This window comes from Peromyscus eremicus, chromosome 1 (genome assembly GCF_949786415.1).
Source record: "Peromyscus eremicus chromosome 1, PerEre_H2_v1, whole genome shotgun sequence".
In the NCBI taxonomy this organism is placed as follows: Eukaryota; Metazoa; Chordata; class Mammalia; order Rodentia; family Cricetidae; genus Peromyscus; species Peromyscus eremicus.
In genome coordinates, this window is record NC_081416.1 from 191,743,303 (window position 1) to 191,766,654 (window position 23,352).

The following is a 23,352-nucleotide window of genomic DNA, read 5'->3' on the forward strand; positions in this document are numbered from 1 at the left end:
TGGTAGTAATTTTCTTTCTTTTGTTTAAGAATTAGTGATTTGCTGTCTTGCCCATGGATGATTACTTCCAACTTCTCCTGTATTTATCTACTCTTCACGTGATATTTATTATTTCCAATATTCTCATGGATAATTCCTCTGATTCTCCTGTGTATGTTTTGCCTCTAATTTATTATCTGCAGTGCTACTTTGGTGAAATGAACTGTGTTAATTCATGACTTTCTTCAAGTGCACTCATGTCTCCATTAATTTTAAGGTAGAATTTTTTCTTTGTGCAACAATATTGTTTACTGTGATTTTTCTCTTCAAGCTTAAATGTTGTTCCTTGCTCTCCTGGATTTGGGATCATTATCTGGATACCTGGTCATATTCTATTGCTTTTCATGTGGTTTAATATTGTTCTCTAACAACTTTCAGTATTAATTTTTGCACTTTCTTTTTGACCCCTTAATATGAAAGGTCAGCAAGCCATCTATTCATTGTTCCTGAAAGAGAAACTCAAAGAACAGAAACAGAAAGAAATGGCTGATTCTGCAGTTAATCTGTCCCAGGTCAGTGGTCATGTCCCCCCTTTTTTGTAGAAATGTTACAGTTTGAAACATTGGAAGCCTTTAAATTTCTGCTTCTAATTATTTTTTTAACTTTATTATGAAAAATGTTGCTAACAAACAAGCAAAAATCACACTCTGAAATTAACCAGACCCAAAGACTGTACAACTCAATGTACTTTTGTGCAATTAGAGTAGTCATTGGGAACAAGCTCTGGAGCCTCACATTTAATTTTATAGTTTCAATATCTGGTATATTTTGATGTACTTATTTACCCTTGAGAACCAAAAAACATGTGATATAATTAGAACTAGAAAAGCAGTTAGCTTTATATCCTTTTTCATAAATGGTGTTCATTACCTACATTCCACCCTACCTCAGACCCTGATATTTAAACCTTCTTGTTCTCTTTTCTCCATATTCTGCTGTGCCTACATGTATGTTGTTTCCATAAACATATATTAATGCTATATTCTCCATATGAGGAAAAATGTGGTATCTTTTCTCTGATACTGTATGACTTCACTCAAAATTATACATATTATAAGTCCATCTATTTTCCTGCAAATTTTTATTACACTTTTCTCTTCAGCTGACTAATATTCTGTTTGAAAAATACCATTTTATTTGTCTGTTCATTATGGATAGGCAATTAGGTTGATTCTAATTCTTTGCTAATGTGAATACAGCAGCATTAACCATGGGGTGTAAATATCTCTATAGTGGTGTGAGGTGTTTTCTGGGTATATGCCCAGGAGTCAAAGAGGTTGGTCTTACTTTAGTTCTATCTTTAATTTTTTAATAATCATCAGACTGATTCCCATTTGAGTGTGTTAATTTGCACCACCACCAACCCCACAAACCAACAATGAATAAGGTTTCCTTTTGATGTGACTTAGGAGAAAACTGTCTTCTCTAAAAGAAAGGAAATCAACCCAAGGGTTACCTTGTTCTTTACCTAGGTTCAGTGTGTTGTAAAGAAAGTACTATAATAGGAAAGAGATAGCATCTAAAGTCCTTCAGACTGGCTCACACAGGAAGGGGATAACAATAGGAAGTTGCTCAGACTGGGTCACAGCTTCAGCCATGTCTGTTATTTCAAATTAAAAAAAAAATGTGGTATAGCTCAAGCTAACTGCTTTTCTTTGGCCCTTGTAATTTGCTTGCCTGCTCTTTCTTGCCCAGCAACAATATTTATATAAAAGACTAAGGTTTTCTGCAAATAGCATGTATTTCTTTCCCAAGTAGAAGTGCCACCAGATCATCAGATAATAAACTCTTGAGGCTTTACTATCTGGTGTTCATTCTCTTATAGGGTTTGGGTTCGGGATTCAGTCCGTTAGTTTTGGAGGTCCCACCGAGACCCCTACACCTTGAGAAAAATGTACATGGCCTTAGGGCCTTTTGACTTTCTGGAGGCCAGTTGGTCAGGGAGAGCTCTGTAGAGAGATTCCTCTGCCCTGGTCCTCCAAACCCCTAAAAGGCATTAGTTTCAGATTCTGGGGTACACCATCAGGAACTGAGCAGCAGGCTGGGCATGGCTATACCCTGCCTGGTCAGGGTTCCTCAAAGATGTCCAAGTAACGTTTGGTCTGTTGTTGTCTTTTGTGAGCTCATCTGTCTTTTAACTGTCCTTTGCAGTATCACTTTGGTTTTGGTGTTATGTTCCTCTATGTCAAATATGGGACAGAAGCAGAGCTCTTGTCTGACTCTATTAGAATATGTGTTAGTATACTTTTCTACCTTTAGAGCCAGAACCAAGAATTTTGGTTTTCATCCAAAAGGGCCACGCTTGTGAACACTCTGAAGTGGAATGGCCTAGTTTTGGTATAAAGTGGCCTCCACAAGGATCCATTGATTTGACTCTGAGTTATAAACTCAGTGCCTATTACTTAAAGAGTCCTCCTGATCAGATACCTTATTTTGTAACTGGGTTGATCTCTTAGAAACTCTCCTTTCATGGCTGAAAAAGTGCCAAACCTCATATTCTATTCTCCCCATAAATCAGGGCCCTGACCACCCATCCTCAAGAGGATGGAGGAAGATGAAAATGTTTTTATTCCTCCCCTTTATTCTTCTCAACCTCAAGAGGACCTTGCACCTTCATTGCCTGGGGCTCCTCCATCTCAACTTTCCTCCCAGTCTGGTTGCCCTTACTGCCCTCAGGGTTTCCTTACTCCTCCCCTTGGAAGAGACAGTGCCAGCTGCATAGCCCTGGGCTACTAAAGAGGAAGCACCCCATAAACCTCAAAGGTTTATGTTCCCTTTTCTACCACCTACCTTTATAATTGAAAACAGAACCCTTCTTTCTCTGAGGACCCTCTCTTTGTAAGTACAATCTTTACTACCCACAAACCCACCTGGGAAGATTGCCAACAGCTCTTGCAGGTCTTTTTATTTCAGAGGAGGCAGATCCAGATTGAGGCTCACAAATATGTTCTGGGACAGGATGGATTGCCTGATGCCAACATTACTGAGGTCTAACTTAAGTCCATTGGAAACTTCATTGTATATATCACCCTCAAAGTTCAGGATAGATAGAGAGGATGAATGAAACCTTAAAAGACATTCTTACCAAATTGATTGTGGAGACAGGTGATACCTGGGTAAATCTTCTCCCATTTTCCCTCTTAAGTGCTCACTCCACCCCTTATGTACTCCCTTTGAGATTTTGTTTGGAAGGCTTCCCCACATTTTTCCAAAGCTAGAATCAGAACACCTGGAAAGAGTCACTAACCAAGAACTTCTTAAATCCTTGCAGGCACTCCAGGCAGTCTTGCCCGGAGAGACTGTCAAAGAGGACCACCTACCCTGCCAGGAGAGACACCCACCAGATGAGCCAGAGATACAACCTATTGACTGGGTTTGGGTCAAGAAATATATGGCCCAGCAGCTAGGAGGAAAGTGTACTGGACTGTTCCAGGTGATCTTGGCCACACCGACTGCTGTTAAAGTGGCTGACAGGCCTTACTGGATTCAGCAGAATCATCTACAGCTGACAAAACCTGAACATGTACCCAAGGAATGGGTGGTAAGGCCCCTGGGACCTACCAAGGTACAATTAACTAGGCAGGAAAAAGACCCATAGTGCTTGTCTTTCTCCTGCTAATGTTTTTCCCCCACTTAGGTGCTCATATGCCAATGTATTATGACTGGAGACTCACCCGAATATCTGATGGCAAGATTTTAGCCAGTGCCACCTCCCCTTACCTGACTCTGTCTCTGACTATAAATCTCTGTGACCTAGTAGAAAATTATGCACACACCAGAGGGTTGCAACACTTGGCTAATTATGAAAAATTAAAGAGGTATGCTAGTTTACCCTTGCTCCTCAGATAGAACACCCCCTTATGAGGTGGAGGGATATGAGATTATGTGGGGATGGTGATATGAAACACTGGCTTCCTGGGTTAAACCCAAAGATGAAGACTATTACTTACAGTTATGTATACCGTCATCTTCAGGAAAAAATGTCTTGACTGTTATTGTTGACCAAAAATAGGAGTCAGGGTAAACATGGGGCCTCTGGCTATATGTTTTAGGATGGACCCTGACACTGAGTTTACTCTTCAGTGCTCTCAGCCCAAGCAACCAAAATTGTCAATGGTTACCAGTGAGGTTATCAGCCCAATAATCCATCTTGGGTGCCCTCACCCAGCAGAGGACTGGCCACCTCCCACTATGCCAACCTACCTGTTAAGATGTCCCCTAAAGAAAGCTACATCTTGAGATTCTTGACAGAACTTTCAAGTTCCTAAGTGGAACTAACCCTAATGCTACTGCTGACTGCTAGCTTTGCATTAAGCCTTGGCCCCCATACTCATAGCCACACTTTCTTCTCAGGGAAACCAGCCTTCTGATATCAGAAAAATCACTGTTGATGAGCTGAAACCCCAACAGTGCCCATGGGCCAAAGGGTCTCCCTCTTTAATGCAAGGAGAACTCAAAGGAAAAAGTACCTGTTTTCACTCAGAATATTATAGCCCCAACAGCTCAGCACATGGGAGATTTTATAATTTGAGCATCCCATTTTCTAGTTCAGATACAGGACATATGTTTAACTTCATGGTCCCTTCCCATGGGTTCTGGTTTGCATGTACAACAGGGTTGAAACCATGTATCAACCTAGTCATACTGGTTTCTCCCCTAGACCTGTACATCCTTGTGGACTTACTGCCCCAGGTCTGCTACTTCTCAGGAGAGAGAGGTCTAGAACATATCTTCTCCAGAGGGAAAAACCCAAGAGCCCTACCAGCTATTCTTATCTCAGCCTTAGTGGGGTTGGGATAGCTAAATTGACAGCCCTGGGAACTGCCTGGATTTATTATGCCTCCAGCAGGGGGGCTTATATATGGCTTCAGGGAAACAATTTTATATGCTAATCATTCGGGTGTACAATCAGAGACAGCCTCTCTGTTCAAACAAAGAAAAAGACAAAGGGAAGAAGCAAGACAGGCTTCCTATAGCTGGTTTGAATCCCATTTCTGTCCCCATGGCTAACAACACTGGTTACAGCAGTTGCAGGTCCCCTTTTACGGTTACTACTTGCTCTAAACTTTGGCCCATGTATTCTCAAACATCTTGCCAGCCTCAAGAAACAGAAAATAAATACTGTTAAAATTAACTGTTCTTAAAACCCAATATGAAACTTTAAGTGAAGATTCAAGGGTTTGAATACTTCGAGGAGAGTGGAGATTGATGTGACGTAGGAGAAAAATGTCTTCTCTAAAAGTAAGGAAATCAACCCAAGGGTTAAATTGTTCTTTACCTAGGTTCAATGTATTTAAAGACAGTGCTCTCACAGGAAAGATATAGTATCTAAAGTCCTTCAGACTGGCTCACACATACGAAGTTGCTCAAACTGGGTCACAGCTGGAACCATGTCTGTTATTTCAAATTTTTAAAGTTTTGTGGTATAGCTCAAACTAACTGCTTTTCTTTGGCCCTTGTTATCTGTCTCCTTGCTCTTGCTTGCCCAGCAACAAAATTTATATAAAAGACGGATGTTCTCTGCAGATGGAGTACATTTCTCTCCAGAGTAGAAGTGTCACTTTCCTGAGGCTTAACCATCTGGTGTTCATTCTCTCATTGAGTTTGGGCTTGGTATTCAGTTCACTGACACTTTCCTCATCCTCTCTAACATTTGTTGTTAGATTAGTTGATGACAGTTGTGCTGCTTGGGGTGAAGCAGTATTTCAAGTAGTTTTTGTTCTCATTTCTCTGTTGGCAGTTTAGGCTTCCTGGGGTCATTTGTGTTTCTGTCTTTGAAAAGTGTCTATTCAGTTCATTTCCCCATTTGTTGATTGGCAGTTTCATTTTCATGTTATTTAATTTCTCTAATTCTTGGTAAATTTTATATATGAGCCCCTATCCAAAGTGTTGCTGGTAGAGAGTCTCTCCCATTCTGAGAGATGTCTGTGTGCTCTGCTGATTGTTTCTTTTGCTAAACAGAAACTCTTTATTTTCATGTAGTTCCATCTGTTGATACTTGAGTTAGTTCCTGCACTGTTGGTGTTCTTTCTATTCAGAAAAGTCTTGTCCCTCCCAGTATACTGATTTGTATTCACTGTGTTCTAGATTTCTGTGTGTCTGGTTTGCTTTTGTTTTTTTAAAGATTTATTTGTTTGTTACATATACAGTATTCTACCTGCATGTGTCCCTGCAGGCCAGAAGAGGGCACTAGATGGTTGTGAGCCACCATGTTGTTGCTGGCAATTGAAGTCAGAACCCCTGGAAGAGCAGCCAGGGTTCTTAACCTCTGAGCCATCTCTCCAGCCCCTGCATCTCATTTTAAATTAGGTTTTTGATCCCTTTTGAATGTATTTTTGTACAATGTGAAAGATTAAGAATCTAATTCATTTTCTTGCTGGATCTAGTTTTGTCAGCACCATTTGTTGAAAAGGCCATATTATTCTAATGTATCTTTTCTTCCTTTGTCAAATATTAAGTTGGATAGATTAATGGTTTTCTTTCTGGGTTCTCTATCATATTCTGTTATGCTCCTGTCTGTGTTTATTCCCATACTAGAGTGTCATTATGACTATAGCTATATAATAGATTACAGCTATACAATGGAATTCCATAATTCCACATCTCTTGTAGCACTTATCTCTATTCTGCTCTCCACAGATTTTGGGGGTTGGAGCGGGGGCAAATATCCCACATACACTAATGACCTGTAATTTTAAAAATATTTCCACTGTGATACATGACCAAAAAAACGTTGATGCCCAATTGATATGGACTTATATATTGTTGAGTCAGGGCTTATGTGCCATGTTGGCTCTATTTGTGGGATCTGTACCATTTCCTTGAATCATGGATACAAAAATGCATATTGAAACGAGTTGGAACAACCATTTAGAAATGTGTGGAATTAAAATAGACATATCTTGGGTCTTAATTCTAAATAATACTTGGTTTCTAATACTATAGATTTAAGCACACTGTAGAGTACACAACATGACAGGTGTATGTGGCTTGATCTTGCTATGAAATTGATGTTCTTGTATGTAGATTCATATCGTAGTCTACTTTATTTCTCTTTGGTATTTAGTAACACAACAGTGATGATGTGTCGATGTGTTTGTTGACACCTGATATCTGTTTCTCTCAGGAGAATTGCTGTTCACATCACTCACTTGGTTAGGATGCTCCCTGGTAACTTCCCAAAGTAGACAAATCGGTGTTTTTTTTTTAATTTGTCCTTTTTTTTTTTTCTTTTATTGTTTGTTTGTTTGTTTGTTTGTTTATTGCCCCAAAGAGGATCCAACTTTGCAGCCCTTTCTTTCTGGCTGGGACCTGTTATGTAGCATTATGTGGAATACATGAGAAGTAATGTCTTGAGGACATTGATTGATATGCATAAACCGTCACATTTGATGCAGAAAGAACATTTCTCATGATTGCCTTCCTCTAGTCAGTTCCTTTGAGAGCCGTGGCTCTACTCTCCTACCCTGAAGCTGCTGTGTTTTAAAGTGGAGATTTGGGAGATGGGCTCTGACCCTCAGGTTTGTATTTCGATCCCTCACTCATGGTTCAGACAGAGTATGTCACCTCATCTTTGTTTTTTCAGAGAAATAAAAGAGTCATAAACACTATTAACCTAAAACACCGTTAGACAATACACCATAGGTACGAAAAAGAACACATTGAAAACTACAAAATTCAGACACGGTAGTGCAAATTTTCAATTAAGCCATTCTTTCAGCTATATTGTATTTGCAAAGCACTGCAAAGTGACTATAATTCTCAGAGAATTTAATATATTCATTTACTGACAGGAAATACATGTCACTTCTGAATACATCCATAGTTACTATACTAATGTATACATGCTGAGCTGTAACTTAAACATTATTTGATGTGTTTTTGGACTTCCATCAATTTTTTTATAACTCTTTGCAAGTGAAATCTTCAAAACTTCTGAAATTGTTATTTCTCTAAGTCAGCTTCTGAATATTTTTAAAATATTTTGGATAACAAATATGGCTAATGCTGATTTTTTTCTGTCTGATTAGTAGTGGCCCAATATTCCAATAAAATTAATTGCATATACTACTTAACTTTATGTTAAGATTAAAATTCACAGTATGCAGTGTTGCTGTGTTCCTTTTTACTGTGGGGGGGAAAAAAACCCAAACTCTTTGACTGTCTAGTTAATCATAAATTCTACCTTCCCTATCTACCCTTTTGCCCTTTAATGGTGTGGTACTGGACCTAGAGTCTAAACATATGAATTGAGCATGTTAAAATATAATCATGTAAGGCCCAAAAACAGACAGGATGATTCACTGTCAATATTTTAGCATGAACTTCAGGCACAGCATTTAGACCTCCTCACAAAAATTTTCCTTATGAGGCATGTCCACTTTGATCTTGTAAAACATAACACAGCATCTATACAAGAAAGATATCAAACAAAGGTGCAAAGCTACACAGGAAAACCCTGTCTCAAAAAAAAAAAAAAAAAAGATATCCATGTCCAGACCTTAAATGTGTTGTTTTGTGTATATTGTTTGTGAGACTAGTGTGTCATCTTGTTTTCACAGTTAGAAAACCCATTATAGAATGTGACTATATTAGAAATCATCTTTTTGAGTAATTGTCTTTGTTCATCTAACTCCCTAATTTCCTTAAGTCTCCTTATATCCAGGAAAGCACTCTGTCTGGTAAAAACACAAATTGTACTTTGTGTTTCAGGGTCTGTTGACCTTCTGGGATGTAGCCGTGGACTTCTCCCAGGAGGAGTGGGAATGCCTGGACTCTGCTCAGAGGACTTTGTACATTGATGTGATGTTGGAGAATTACAGCAACCTGGTCTATGTGGGTGAGTACACTTTGCTTGTAGAATTCCTAACTCAGGCCTTCTATGTACTGGTTTTGTAGGTTATGAACTCTGTGTTAAGCTGTCTTGGAAACAGCAGACTAGGGAATGCTTGGTAGTACCAAAGAACTTTTTCTTGGTATTTGTTTTTTTTCTATCTATTCAGGTGTCATGTACCCTTCATTTAGGGTCCATGATATATTCAGAAACTCAGCAGCATATAATATTCCCACTCATATCTTAAAGCTCCATGTCTGTCATTGTACTTGAATTTGTTTTAGTTGTAAGAAAAATTCAAGATATGCAAACTGAAAATTCTCCCTAAATATGCTGAAGATTCTGACAGGAAATAGCAATAGGAAATTATTCCTAGATTCCTCTACTTTGTGATCTCTTCATGTACTGAGCACAGTACTGTGTTAGATGTTTGTATTATTTCTAAAAATTCTAGCATGCATCATGGGCAGCTTCATAGAATACATGGATAATTGTATGCAAAGTAGACCTGGTCAGCTATTTGGGGCAAATGAGATTGTTCTAGAACATGGAGAGGAGAGAGTGAGTACCCATGGAACAACAGTGATATCTTCAAGTGAAACAGTAAGAAAGAGCTGAGAATGCTTTTGCTATACTCAATTCCACTTGAAAGGATTTCTGATAATTGATAACTTAGTATAGTATCCTGGCTTAGGGATGCCTCCTTCCTGTTGTAATTGTTGGAACATGTGTCTTATTGCACCTAGATTATGGTGACTTAATACTAGTACAAAATGCAATTGTATTTGACTATGCTGATATCAGATTGGAATTATTTTACAAAACTCTAAGTCTAACAGGAGTAAATGAAGTAGTATTATTCTGTAATTGCCTCCTTGCATGTATGATGATGGTAGATAGAAATAAGCACTAGCTTCCCATGATAGCCCTGCTTTAAATTGTCTAAAGCAGTGGTTCTCTACCTTGGTGATGTTATAACCCTTTAATAGAGTTCCTCATGTTTTGGTGACTCCCAACCATAAAATTATTTTTGTTGCTAATTCGTGACTGTAACTTTGTTACTAAGCAATGCCTCAGTTCCTAAGACCATTGGAAATAATGTATTTTCAGATAGTCATGACCCACAGGTTGAGAACCTTTGATTTTGAGCCTCTGATGTCTAGCAAAATACTTGCTTTGTATCTTTTACTTTTGAAAAATCTAATGTGTTATTTAGGAAAAAAATATATAAACCCTTTGATGCCTTTTAATAAGCCTTTAATCTTAAAAGGAATTGGGTATTCTGAACTATAATCTTCATTGCTGTACATTAGTAAGTCAACACTGTGAACCTGGGATTGAATTAAACTCTTCTTCGTCAATATTTGAGAAAAAAATATTTGAAAGCAGAGACATATACTCTACATTTAAACAGTCAGTAACCTCCATCCCCAAGCTAATTACTGATTCCTCTATTATTGGCTTCAACTTCCTTGAAGGCTATCACTGTTTTTTTTTTGTTGTTGTTGGTGGTGGTGATGGTGTTTCTGTTTTTTCTGAGAGACCATAAATTACAGTGAAAAAAAAAAAAAGTGAACTCCTGGGACTTCTGTTCTAAATAGTTGCTGGTTGACTTACCTTAAGAGAGAATTTAGGGAGACAGTCATTTAGCAAATGTTTAATCTTGGAACAAGCCCTATTAACCTGAACTGTACTCATTTTCAGAGAACTATTGCATATGTGATACTGTCCATCAACATGTGAAGACTGAAAAGGAGTCTTGTCAGTGTCATGAGCTTGGCAAAGTGCTTCATGATTGCTCCACATGTGCACTTTATAAAACAAGTGAAACTACAGAAAACTCTAATAACTACAGATGCAATAATCACAGGGATGCCTCCATTGACTTAACAAACCCAGATAGACATGATAGCATGCACACTGGAGAAGAGTCTTACAAATCTAAAGACCATGAGAAATCTTTAAATTTGTGTTCCAATGTTACTCAAGATCAGAGACTCTACATTGCAAAGAAAGAGCACAAGCAGGGAGAATATAGTGACTATTTTGACTCTACATACAGTTGTTTGCAACAAAAATTCTACATTGGAGAGAAACCACACCAATGTGGGAAATGTGGGAAATACTTCAGTACTGCCCTAAGCCTCACTGTACATCAAAGAATTCATACTGGAGAGAAGCCTTACAAGTGTAAAGAATGTGACAAATGCTTTACTGTGAAGTCAACTCTTACAAAGCACCAGAGAATTCATACTGGAAAGAAACCCTACAAGTGCACCGTTTGTGACAAATCCTTTACACAGTCCTCAAGTCTGAAAACACATCAAAGACTTCATACTGGGGAGAAACCTTACAAATGCAGAGAATGTGGAAAGTCCTTTCATCAGTCCTCAGCACTTAAAAGCCATCAGAACATGCATACAGGAGAGAAGCCTTACAAATGTAAGGAATGTGACAAATCCTTTTCTCACTATTCTAACTTCAGGAGACATCAGAAAATCCATACTGCTGAGAAACATTATAGGTGTCAAGAATGTGGCAAAGTCTTTCATTGGCTTTCACACTTAAGAAGACATTACAGACTCCATACTGGAGAGAAGCCTTACAAATGCAATGATTGTGACAGTTCTTTTATTCACTATTCATCATTTAGAAGACATCAGAAAACTCATTCTCTAGAGGAATTGTATGAATGCAAAGAATGTGGTAAATGCTTTCTTGACTTATCACATCTTAAAAGGCATTACAGGATCCACACTGGTGAGAAGCCTTACAAATGTGAGGTATGTGATAAATCCTTTACATTGAACTCAACTCTTCGAAGGCATCATAAAATCCATACTGGGGAGAAACCTTACAAATGTGAGATATGTGACAAATCCTTTTCTGTGACCTCAAATCTTAGAACACATCAGAAAATTCATACTGGAGAGAAACTTTACAAATGTATGGAGTGTGGCAAGTCCTTTACCCAGGACTCATATCTTAGAATACATCAGAGAATTCATACTGGAGAGAGACCTTACAGATGCAGAGAATGTGAAAAGTCATTTCTTCAGGTGTCAGCACTTAAACGCCATCAGAAAATGCATACTGGAGAGAAACCTTACAAATGTATGCAATGTGACAAATCCTTTACCCAGGACTCGCATCTTAGAACACATCAGAGAATTCATACTGGAGAGAGACCTTACACATGTAGAGAATGTGACAAATCTTTTACTGAGTGCTCTACTCTTAGACAACATCAGAAAATTCATACTGGAGAGAGACCTTACAGATGTATAGAATGTGACAAATCCTTTCCCCGTAACTCACATCTTAGAATACATCAGAAAATTCATACTGGAGAGAGAACTTACAAGTGCAAATAATGTGGCCTGTCCTTTATTCAGATTTTGAAACTTAGAAAACATTAGAAAATTAAAACTGGAGAAAAAAATACCATTGCAAATAATGTGACATAGCTTTATCTGGAATTGTCTACTCAGAAATCACAATAATAGAAACACAAAGATGCAAAACTTGTGAATGTCTTTAATGAAGGTATAAATCTTAAAAGATTTCACAGGGTTTATAAGAAAATAAAATTCTGCAGGAAAAAGTTTTTTTTGTTTGTTTTGTTTTGTTTTTGTGTATGGTTACATTATATGTAAGTATTTCTGTGCACTACATGTATTTCTGGTACCTAGAGAGGCCAGAAGAGGTCATCAAATCCCCTAAAGCTGGATTAACAAAAAATTATAAGCTGGTATGTGTGTTTGGAATTGAACCCAGTCTTCTAGAAGAGTAGCCCATGCACTTAACTAAGCCATATTTCCAGCGCTCAGAAAAGCTGTAATAAAAACATTTATCTTGTTCAACATCTAAAAACTCATAAAAGTGATGGGTGTGGTAGTGAGAACCTTTAATCCCAGCACTGAGGAGGCAAACTCAGGAAGATCTCTGTGAGTCAGGCCATCCTGGTCTGCAGAGTGAGTTTCCAGACAGCCAGGACTACATAAACACTGTCTAAACAACAAAAAAACGTAATCAGGACAAAATGTAGTAACATAAAAAATGTGATGAAGCCCTTTAAATTTGTTGTACATTGAAAAATTCATATTTCTGCGAAACCATATAAAGTTATACCATGTGCAATCCCCATGTGTGAAATTCAATTTGATAAGTCCTTTCTCTAGCACTGAAATTGCCCACATAAAAGCAAATTCACCATGAAAGAAAACACAAGAAAATGCTCTCATAAAATCTCAACTGTTGTTGACTTTCAAAATCTTCCTACTGGAGTCAAACCTTACTGTTGTAGGTGTTTTTGAGAGGAGACTGCTCAGAGATGGGTTTAAGCCAATAGAAAGTCTACCAGTCACTATACTGGGTGTTGGAGATCCCAGTATAGCACCTAGCCTTTTAAGCACAAAAACCATGTTCTGGGTTGACACACTTGATTTAACAATAACAGTTAGCCAGAAGCAGAGCTATAGAAGCTAAAAGGCAAGATTAGTATAATTTTGAGACTTTTGCAGAACTATAAGGACTTTGATGGATTAGGTCTTTGTTTTAGTTTTTGGCAGGTGATGGTGTCTATGTGCTGAGTTTTACACCCTGAATGGCTCTTCCAACATGGAGTCAGTTGTGTTAAGGTCTAGGGGCTTACTAAGGTTGGGACCCTGATACACTTACTAATAGCAAGAAAGTGAGAAACTGTAAAGAGACAGGCTGTGAATGTGATAACATGGGCATGCTTATATATAGCTTACAAAACTCCAAAGGCTAAGGTTGTGGTGCATGTCTTTAATCCCAGGACTCTGGAAGCAAAGGCAGACTGATCTCTGTGAGGTTGAGGCCAGCCTGGTCTACAAAGAGAAACCCTGTCTCAATAAATAAAATTACAAAAACACCCACCCCCAAGGGCATATAGAAATTCATTTTGAAGTACTAAAGAAAAATGGCTAAGTATTCACTCTGATCAAACAATATAGCTGCCTTTAACAGCCAGTAGATGCTCATGTTCTGAAAGGAGACTCATGGGATACCCCCCACCCTTGGCCAGGAACAGTAAGAACAGTTGCCTGTTCTTACTACTTTCTGAACAGTTATGAGTCTTTTTACCAAATGCAAAGGAGGCTTCTTTCACCAAGGTTGAGAGTAGTATAAATTAGTATAAACATGAATATTTAGATGGCAGATTGACAACCATGATCATTAACAAAACATCAGTCATTCTGCCCTTGGCCTTTACTCCTCCTCAAGCTATACTTTTTTTTTTTTTTTTTGCCATGTTTTTTATAGTTCAAGGCATGACCCCTCTACGGAGCAAGCCTCAAATTCAATCAAGGGATTGGTTGGTTATGCCCATAAGCAGTAGTGACAGTGTTGCACCAGTGCACACATTTTTTCCTAATATGTTGGTATTGTCAGATGCAAGGTCCGGGGATCGGTTAGATCACTGACATCTTTTCTCTGCAAGGAGCCTGCACAGGACCTTGCAGTGATATGGAACCCAGCCAGCAGGGAGAGTTCCCTGGTAAGTTCAAGACTGGTCTCCATCTTGTAACCAAAGTATATGGTGTCTTCAACAACACCATGTACTTATGGTGGCCAAGGAAGAGCACTGGCAGTGACATGTTTTATTTGGGATTACCCTGGAGCCTCCCTTACCTAGGCAGATAACCAGTACTTGGTACAGAGAGTTCCATTTAATACCCCTGTGACTGGAAGCAGCATTATTTGCCCATGTGGGAAACCTCTGTTCAAAGTTTTAAAATCATATTTACTATTAACTTGTAAGATAGTAGGATTTCATAAAGCTGCTTCATACATCCTTACTTTTGGTTAACCCACCCATTCTTTCACTTTTCTTCCTACCACCTCCCCAGTTAAGCATTTAGCACATATTGTCCAATGCTCCATTCTTTTATAGCACCTGTGTCCTCCTGTACTCTCTTACACTTTTTGTGTTGCAAATTGATAGGCTCCCATGTAGCTTTTTTATGGACATCTCATTTGAGTTGTCTTTTAAGCCATGAAGCAAACACCAGGCAAGCTGCCCGGTCCAGACAAGACAAGACAAGACAAGCTGCCTGGAGGAGGTGGTGAGTTACTTGAAAGATACACTTCCAACCTCCCTTGTGCTGCCTGCAAGCTGTGCAGTGATCCCCCGGTTTCCACCTTCATTAGCCATCACCTGCACAGGGTCCTGCAGCTGTCATTGAGTCCTTGGTGATTCTATAAGTAACCCCTCACCACCACTCTTGTAAGTCACCCCAATAAAACTCACAGGTCAACTGAGCTTTCAATGAACTCAGACTTCTCCTTGCCCCTGCCTCCTGACTGCTGGATTTATAGGCTTGCATGACCTTGCCGAACTATATATCACTTTTTTTTTTTTCTTTTTCGAGACAAGGTTTCTCCATGTAGTTTTGGCGCCTGTCCTGGATCTTGCTCTGTAGACCAGGCTGGCCTTGAACTCACAGAGATCTGCCTGGCTCTGCCTCCTGAGTGCTGGGATTAAAGGCGGGCGCCACCATGGCCTGCTTTATTTGGGATTACCCTGGCCTACATCACTTTTTGTTATCATGTCTTGACAATTTCCCAAGGTAACTTGACAAAATATTTGATATTCAAAAGTGAACTAGTGGATCTTTTGTCTATTAACATTAAAGATTTCCATTCCACTAAATTATAAACTCTATAGGAATAAACAAGTTTCCAACTGCATGTAACATACCAATCTAAAACAAGAAATAAATAATGTAAACAGAACTACAATTAGCAATGAGACTGAAGCAGTAATAAAATGCCCCCCCCCACAAACAACCCCATGACCAGACTGACAATATTCTATCAGAACTTCAAAGAACTAACAGCAAAGCCACTTAAAATAATTCTTGACAAAAAAAAAAAGTGAGAGAGAGAACAAAAACGATGATTTCCTGACTCAGTATTACCTGATACTAAAACAGATAATGATACAACCAAAAAGAAATTACATATTGATATGGCCATTTAAGAAGTGTGTTGTGGCTGGGCGGTGGTGGCACACAGCTTTAATCCCAGCACTCGGGAGGCAGAGCCAGGTGAATCTTTGTGAGTTCAAGTCCAGCCGGGTCTACAAAGTGAGTTCCAGGACAGGCTCCAAAGCTACACAAAGAAACCCTGTCTCAAAAAACAACAACAACAAAAAAGTGTGATGTTATTAGCTCTCTCTCTCTCTCTCTCTCTCTCTCTCTCTCTCCACACACACACACACACACACACACACACACACATACACACACACACACACACACACACATGAGTATATTCACACATGTGTGCTTCAAATACTGTCATTTCTCACTTTCTACCTATCTATTATCCTAGTCCACAGTTCCAACAAATCTCTGTTGTGTTCGTGTCCATTCATTTTCCTTTGGGACCCACTGAGATTAACCAGGACCACATGCGAGACTGTGGATTTGGAGCTATGTCTTGGAGCCTGGTGGGCTCAGCAGAGGACTGCAGCTAAAGGCAGTGATTCTTCTCTTTAAATGTATCCATAGCTGGGCAGTGGGGATTCATGCCTTTAATCCCAGAACTCATGAGGCAGAGGCAGGCAGATCTCTGAGTTCAAGGCCAGTCTGGTCTACAGAGCCTGTTCCAGGACAGCCAAGACTACACAGAGAAACCCTGTCTCAAAACAAAACAACAAAGAAGTCTACCTATAGCAAACATTTAAGAGCTCATGAGGGGAGCCTGTCCCTTTCCTACATCGATTGTTGCTTTGTGTTTGGCCACCTCAGGTTAGTATAGTTGCTGTTGGTTACTGATTATAGCATCTGTATGGAGTCTGGAGAACAGCATGTCTTAGCCCTTCCTCCTCTTACCCTTCTTATTTCCTTTCCTCTTCCACTTCCTCAGTGTTACCAGAGCCATAGACGGGATGGTATAACTAACGTTTTTAGGGTTGGGACATATTTATACCTTACTTATTTTCTGCATCTGGGACAAGAATCTCTGCATCCACCAGTGCATTTTTTTTTTCAAAGAATTTTTTCTACGTTTTATCTCAAAACACCTTTAGCATGAGTCACAGAAGACAAAGTTGTTTCTGAGTTAGAAAAATGACAAAACCACCATCGGTGATGAAAGCAGTACCTCGCAGGATGAATTCAGCCCTAGGCTGTTCTTAGCCTGACCACTGAGACTTTGGAGACATCTATTTGTTTTAAACATCCAAGTTCCTGAAATGTCTCTCCCCAAGTCGAAATTGCAGTATTTGGCCTTGCCTTGTCATGTCTGTGTTAACGCTGGGACGGTAGCATCTGAATTTAGCGTGTTAATCGTTTGTGTAAATATGTAGCCAGGAAGGCTGGTAGTCAAGTCAAGGTTTGGCTGCCTGTTTTTAATCTGAAGGTTTCAGAACTCACTGTGGGGCTCAGATATGCGGGTGCATCATCCAACTAGATCCAGTTCTGGTCTAGGCTGGCAGCAAGCACGTGGGGAGGCTGTGCAGAGCGGGTCCAGGGCAGCCTGACAGCTGGAGCTGTGTGGAAGGCAGCCAGAGACCGAGTGGGAGGGACGAGTCCCCCAGGGAGCTGGCGGGGATGGGGGGATGGGTGGACGCACACTCACCGGGAAACAGCGAGTGGAGGAGATTGTTGGTCATTGGTAAGATGTAGAGGAAGTACGTGAGTGGGAGGGGTTAACAGAGTGACGTAACGGAAGCTGGGAAGTCTTGTTACTGAGGCCCGGTTAGTTAGGCCAAGTTTCTGTTCCCTGTTTTGCTCCGGGCCGGCTCGGTGGGGAACCGCGTGGTGCAGACCTGGGAGCGGAGGACCCGGCGGGGTGTCGCGGGGACCCGAAACCTCCCCGGAGCCGCAGTCCCCGCGCGGGGCGGCCTGGGAAAGTCACCAGTCAGCAGCGCAGTGGCGGGAACCGCAGCCCGGCGGCCCTGGAACCTCCCAGGTCAGAGGAGCTGCGGGGCTGGGACACGGGAGGGGAGGGACCGGGGTGCGAACAGTTTCTCTGCTGTTCATCCTAATGTCTTTCCCTTGTCGGTAAATTTTAGATTATATGAACTGGGCTAATCCAAATTCTTTTTCATCGATTTTTCCAGTTGCCAAAATAGTCTTACAAGAATACTCTAGAACATTTGAATCTATTTGTTGATATTTGCAAGAGATTTTTCTTTGTTATGATGATAAGGACAAAACTCTTGAAATTTACATCATCCTTGCTAACTTCTGTGTTATACCTGTCGACGTAGCATCCTGGGAGAGCTTTTAAATATAAGTCATGAGAGGAAGTGTAAGAGTTGTGGTTTTTTTGTTTGTTTGTTTTGGTTTTTTTGTTTTTTTGGTTGGTTTTTTTTGAGAGCAAGGGCATCTTTGCAGTCAGATGTGAGGGAATACAACTAAGACATACCGTGCAACGAACCTCATGCAAGAGATTTATTGGGGAAAAGCACAGAATGGTGGGCTGCTCTGAAAGGGAAGAGCTTGGTGGAGGGTCGGGCTTTTATACTGTCTTTGGATCATGTGCAGTGAGATAGTGGAAAAGTACAGTGGGGCATAAAGTATTGCTTTATGCTGAAATGTTGTGTCTATTAACACTTAATCATAGGGCTTGATTTCCAGAGTGCAAGCCCCTTGAGACAAAGGAGCGGCTAGGCCCTGCCCCACCTCCCATCCCCTAGAATTCTTTAAGGGTATTGACTGACATTTCTAGCCCTTGAGATTGGAGAGTGGCCAGGCCCCGCCTTAAGGGGGGGGTCCTAATATCTAGCCACAAAAGCCGGCCACCCTGGAAAGCTCCACGGTCCTGCCCTTCCCTCGCCCCCCCCCCCCCCCCAAGAAATATATCAAGTCAACCTCCTGCTCAGCTCTTTGGTGATTCTCCTCAGCGCAGAGGCTGTGTTTTTCCCTCTCAATAAATCTCTTCTGTGAGTTTTGTTTTTCAGTTTGACTTTGTGGTATTCCTTGGCTCCCGACTGCCAGGATACCTTTCCCTTCAGAGCTGTAAGGCTTCCATCTTCCAACAGGTAACCCCTTTCCCATCTCTACTGTAACACTTGTGGAGCTGAAGTTATCCTGGTCCTGCCTGGCCCATGGTCAGGACAAATTTCTCTCACCCGCCAGTCCCGTAGCCCCTCAGACCCAATCAAACATACTGAGACTTATATTACTTATAAACTGTATGGCCGTGGCAGGCTTTTGTTGTTTATTTTTTATGTCTTAAATTAACCCATTTCTATAAATCTGTACCTTGCCACGTGGCTCGTGGCTATCAGTATCTTACATCATGTTTTTCATGGTGGTGGCTGGCAGCAGCTCCCTCTGTCTCCACCTTCCACTTCCCAGACACTTGCTTGCACCACTCTCAGAGTTCTGGGGCAGGACATGAGCAGAGTGATTTTCTCCTGACCTTACAAGAAGGCCTGCAGATTGAATTGAATTTGAAGATATGTTTTTGAGAGTTCCACAGATACGGTTGTAAGCATTTAACATTTAAAAGTAAACTTTTTATCCACAATTAATTTTCCAAATGAGACATAAGCACTCTGTGATGTAAATACAGCATTCTGAAAACTGTCTTTGTCAGACCCGATGGCGCACACCTTGAATCCTTGCACTCAGGAGGCAGAGGAAGGTGGATCTCAGTGATTTCTGGGCCAGCCTGGTGTACATTGTGAGTTCCAGGACACCCATAGCTACATGGTGAGACCCTGTCTCAAAACAACAACAACAAAAAGTAAATAAATAAATAAGAAAGACAAGAAAAGAAAAAAGAAATGTGGCTTCTTGTGCTGAGTTCTTAATGTTGCAGCTTAGAGCCTGGGAAAGCACACTCTGCTGTTTGAAGGTATCAGGTCACAGTATTTCCAAAGTTAGAAGGGGTATTATAAACCTGTTGGGGGTAGTGGCACACACCTTAATTCCAGCACTCTGGAAGCAAAGACAGGTAGATCTTGGAGTTCCTTGCCAGCCTGGTCTACAGAGTGAGTTTAAGGATAGTCAGGGCTATACAGAGGAATCCTATCTCAGGGGGAGAGAAAGAAAGAAGGTAAGAGAGGGAAGGAAGAAAGAAATGAAAAGGTATTTTAATATAGGATAGATAATAAAGCGTCTTTTGAATAAATATGATCACTCATCTACATCAGAAAAATGTCTGCAATAGTCTTTTGTCTCCTTGGTTCAAGAAAAGGACTCTGTTCATGGATGCATGACCAAACTGTTACTTTTTTAGTCTTACATTTGCTTTGTTTGAGGCCTGAACTCACTGTGTTGCTCTGTCTGGCCCAGAACTCATAATATAGATCAGGGTGGACCCGAACTTACAGAGTTCCACCCCACATCTGTCTCCCCAATGCTAAGATTAAAGACAGGCACCAACACAATCTTTCTCACTGTTGTGTTTTACTTTGTGGTCTGTTGACAGCCAGTGGTGTGACTGTAGACTTCTCCCAGGAGGAGGGGCAATGCCTGGACCCTGCTCAGAGGGCTTTGTACAGAGACTGGATGTTACAGAATTAGAGCAGTCTGATGTCTGTGGGTGAGAACAGTTTGCCTGCAGTCTTCCTTGCTCCTCCTCAGAGTTTCTTGGTAAATTATTCTGCAAGTGTATGTCCTTTTGGGAAATGTAAGATTTCTATCATATTTGATCCATGATAAATTCACTAGCTCATTTGTGTATAAAATTGTCATTCCAATTATTCAGTTCCATTTCAGCCCCTGAGTTTTGACTGAGCTGTGATTAGAAGTAGCATTCAAGTTACGCTAACTGAAAATGCTTTCTAAATATTTTCAGTGTTCTGACGCTGCATGACAATTGGGGAATCATTTGTAGATTCCTCTCTTCATCTACTGAGCACAGTACTGTGTTAGAAATCCAGGTGTTAATAAAGAATCTCATTCTCACTTTCAGGGCTCATTGATCACCCAGACTTGCTCACCTGTGGAGCAGAGCAAAGAGCCCTGGAAGGTGGAGAGGGAGGAGACAGTGGCTAAGGATCCAGGTATGGTGGAGGGATTGGTGAAGGGATGGCAAGAGGTTCAAGTGAATGTGGAAGTGGGACATTAATTCAGTTTTGCCACATTCTGTTTCACTGGAAATAATTCTGGAGACTTCCACTGAGAAAGGTCTCATGGTTATCCTATTGTAGGTGTGAGAATACTTTCCATAGAAGAATTGATAATGAAGGCAAATAAAATTTTATTTAACCAAGCATGTGAGTGTTGCTGTCCTTATTTATTTACATCACTAATCATGTCTTCATACCATTATTGAGTGATTTTATAAAATGATGAAAATTAAGTTTATTTATTGTTTTCAGAATTTTGGTATTCTAGCACATTCTGTCCCTATTAGTGTCTCTGTTCCTGAAAGTAATGCCAACAGAGTTTTGATAAGAATAAGGAAGTATATTTACAGCCTGCTAAACTCTGTCTACACTGTCTTCCCATGGATATCTCTGGTCATGACAATTCCAAGTAGTTTCCATTGCTGTAATTGTAACACACTGTGAGGGCACCTCTAGGTTTGATCCTCCTCTTAGTATTTTCTGGCTCTTTGCTGTTCTTTGGTACTTTCAGGATTACTTTCTGTAAAACATGTAACAGGATTGTAGTGGGAGTTGCTTGGAGTCTTAGAGAAGACAGACCACCTTCTAGGTTGTCTTGTGTTTGAAAAGAACATGAGGCAATGTGACAGTTTCCACATGTTTTATGTATTTTCCTGTTTTCTGTCTGCTGTGGATGTCTGCATTCTGGTTTATTTGACATGCACTTGCTGTGGGATGTTCTGTATGGCAAATGTGTTGCTGATTGGTCAATAAATAAAACACTGATTGGCCATTGGCTAGGCAGGAAGTATAGGCAGGACAAGGAGGAGAATAAAGCTGGGAAGTGGAAGGCTGAGTCAGAGAGACACTGCCAGCCGCCACAATGACAAACAGCATGTGAAGATGCCGGTAAGCCACAAGCCACATGGCAAGGTATAGAATTATAGAAATGGATTAATTTAAGCTGTAACAGTTAGCAAGAAGCCTGCCACGGCCATACAGTTTGTAACCAATATAAGTCTCTGTGTTTACTTGGTCGGGTCTGAGCGGCTGTGGGACTGGCAGGTGAGAGAGATTTGTCCTGCCTGTGGGCCAGGCAGGAAAACTCTAGTTACATGCACTAATGTTGATCAAGGACTTTCTTTCTAATGAACCATTTTGTTATTTGCTAATACTGCTTATTTTGTATTTTGATACTTTTGTCTTGATTTTTCTGTCACTATTATGAAGACTATAATCAGTTATCTTTAACAGCTGTCCATAGTTGTGGCATTTTTAAAAAACTTTCCTTCTTTCTCAGTATTTTGTATCTTTAGATATGAAATGAAGTTTTTTGGTTGAAAATGTTTGTTTTCTCACCTGTCTTTTTTTGAATACTGTATTCTGTTTGTATCATTTGCTTAGGGAATATTATTTTTTTACATTTCAAGAAATTACTGAAAGAAATGCATTTGTTATTGTTTAGGAACTTGAGTGTAGACACTGACTAGAAAGAATTGGAATCTCTGTATATTAAATTTACATTATCTTATGACCTACACTGTAGAGCTTTTTAATATGTACATACTGGCCATTTCGATTACTGTTGACCATGGCCTATTAATTCATTTGCTTATTTATTGATTATTATTTGCTTCCTTTGTAACTTTTGATAGATTGTGGGTTTTTATCTATTGTAGTATAAATAGCTAGCTAATAAATGTATCTGCTGTGTAGGGTGTCTCTTCATACTTTTAATTATTACCCTTTCCCTGGATGTTTTTTATTTTACACAGTACTATTTGTCAGTTCCTGCTCTTGTATCAAGTGTTTCTCTGCAGGATTCACTGTTTCAGATCATGCATGAAGGTCTGTGATTCATTTTATGGTTAAAGATAGTTAAACCTAGGTTCATGTTTTTATATGTGTTCTAGATACTTTTCCTAATACCACTGTTTGAAGGGCTGTCTAGTCTGCAACACAAGTTCATGGTGTTTTGATAACATTCACATTGCTATTGGGCAGGTTCTGGATCTGCTCTTTATTGCTTGGGGCTGTTTGTCTTCCTCCACTCCCATGATGCTGTTGGTTGTGTGGATCTGCAGTGTCATCTGGGATCACACTGGGATAGCTTGAATTTCATAACATTTTACATTTAGGTATTTATGTTTTATGTATATGAGTGCTTTGCTTTGCACGTATGAGCGGCATGCTAGAATTGTGGTTATGGACAGGTGTCAGAGCTAGGTAAGTCTGTTTGTTGGCTCCTTTGGAAGCTTGCATGTTGCCTTTTAGTACTGTGAAAGCTAGTCCCCAGGGAGAAGGCTTTAAGGTCATATCCAACTCTAGTCCTGTAGGATTTGTGTCTGAAGTGTGTGGCTTCTTCAGTAAGAGGGACTCACCTTCGATCCCTGAGAAGCAAACATGGGCAACAGCAATAGCCTATATAATGTTTTGGGAA

The 23,352-nt window shown here is 40.1% G+C and overlaps 1 protein-coding gene across 1 annotated transcript; it reads left to right on the plus strand.

The window, feature by feature from the left end:
* The first annotated feature begins 463 nt into the window (after window positions 1-463).
* LOC131894566 (zinc finger protein 54-like) lies at window positions 464-12,464 on the plus strand. The gene is made up of 4 exons (XM_059244862.1): window positions 464-551; window positions 3,311-3,604; window positions 8,752-8,878; window positions 10,577-12,464. Exons 1-4 carry the CDS (start codon window positions 522-524, stop codon window positions 12,244-12,246), a joined length of 2,121 nt encoding a protein of 706 aa, XP_059100845.1. The 5' UTR covers window positions 464-521; the 3' UTR covers window positions 12,247-12,464.
* Window positions 12,465-23,352: the final 10,888 nt, after the last annotated feature.

Bases quoted from the DNA above. Each gene is read 5' to 3' on its own strand.
- LOC131894566 (XM_059244862.1), top strand. From the start codon at position 522: ATGGCTGATTCTGCAGTTAATCTGTCCCAG. The intron at 552-3,310 runs GTCAGTGGTCAT...AAATCCTTGCAG, and splicing joins CTGCAGTTAATCTGTCCCAG to GCACTCCAGGCAGTCTTGCC. The intron at 3,605-8,751 runs GTACAATTAACT...TTTGTGTTTCAG, and splicing joins GGCCCCTGGGACCTACCAAG to GGTCTGTTGACCTTCTGGGA.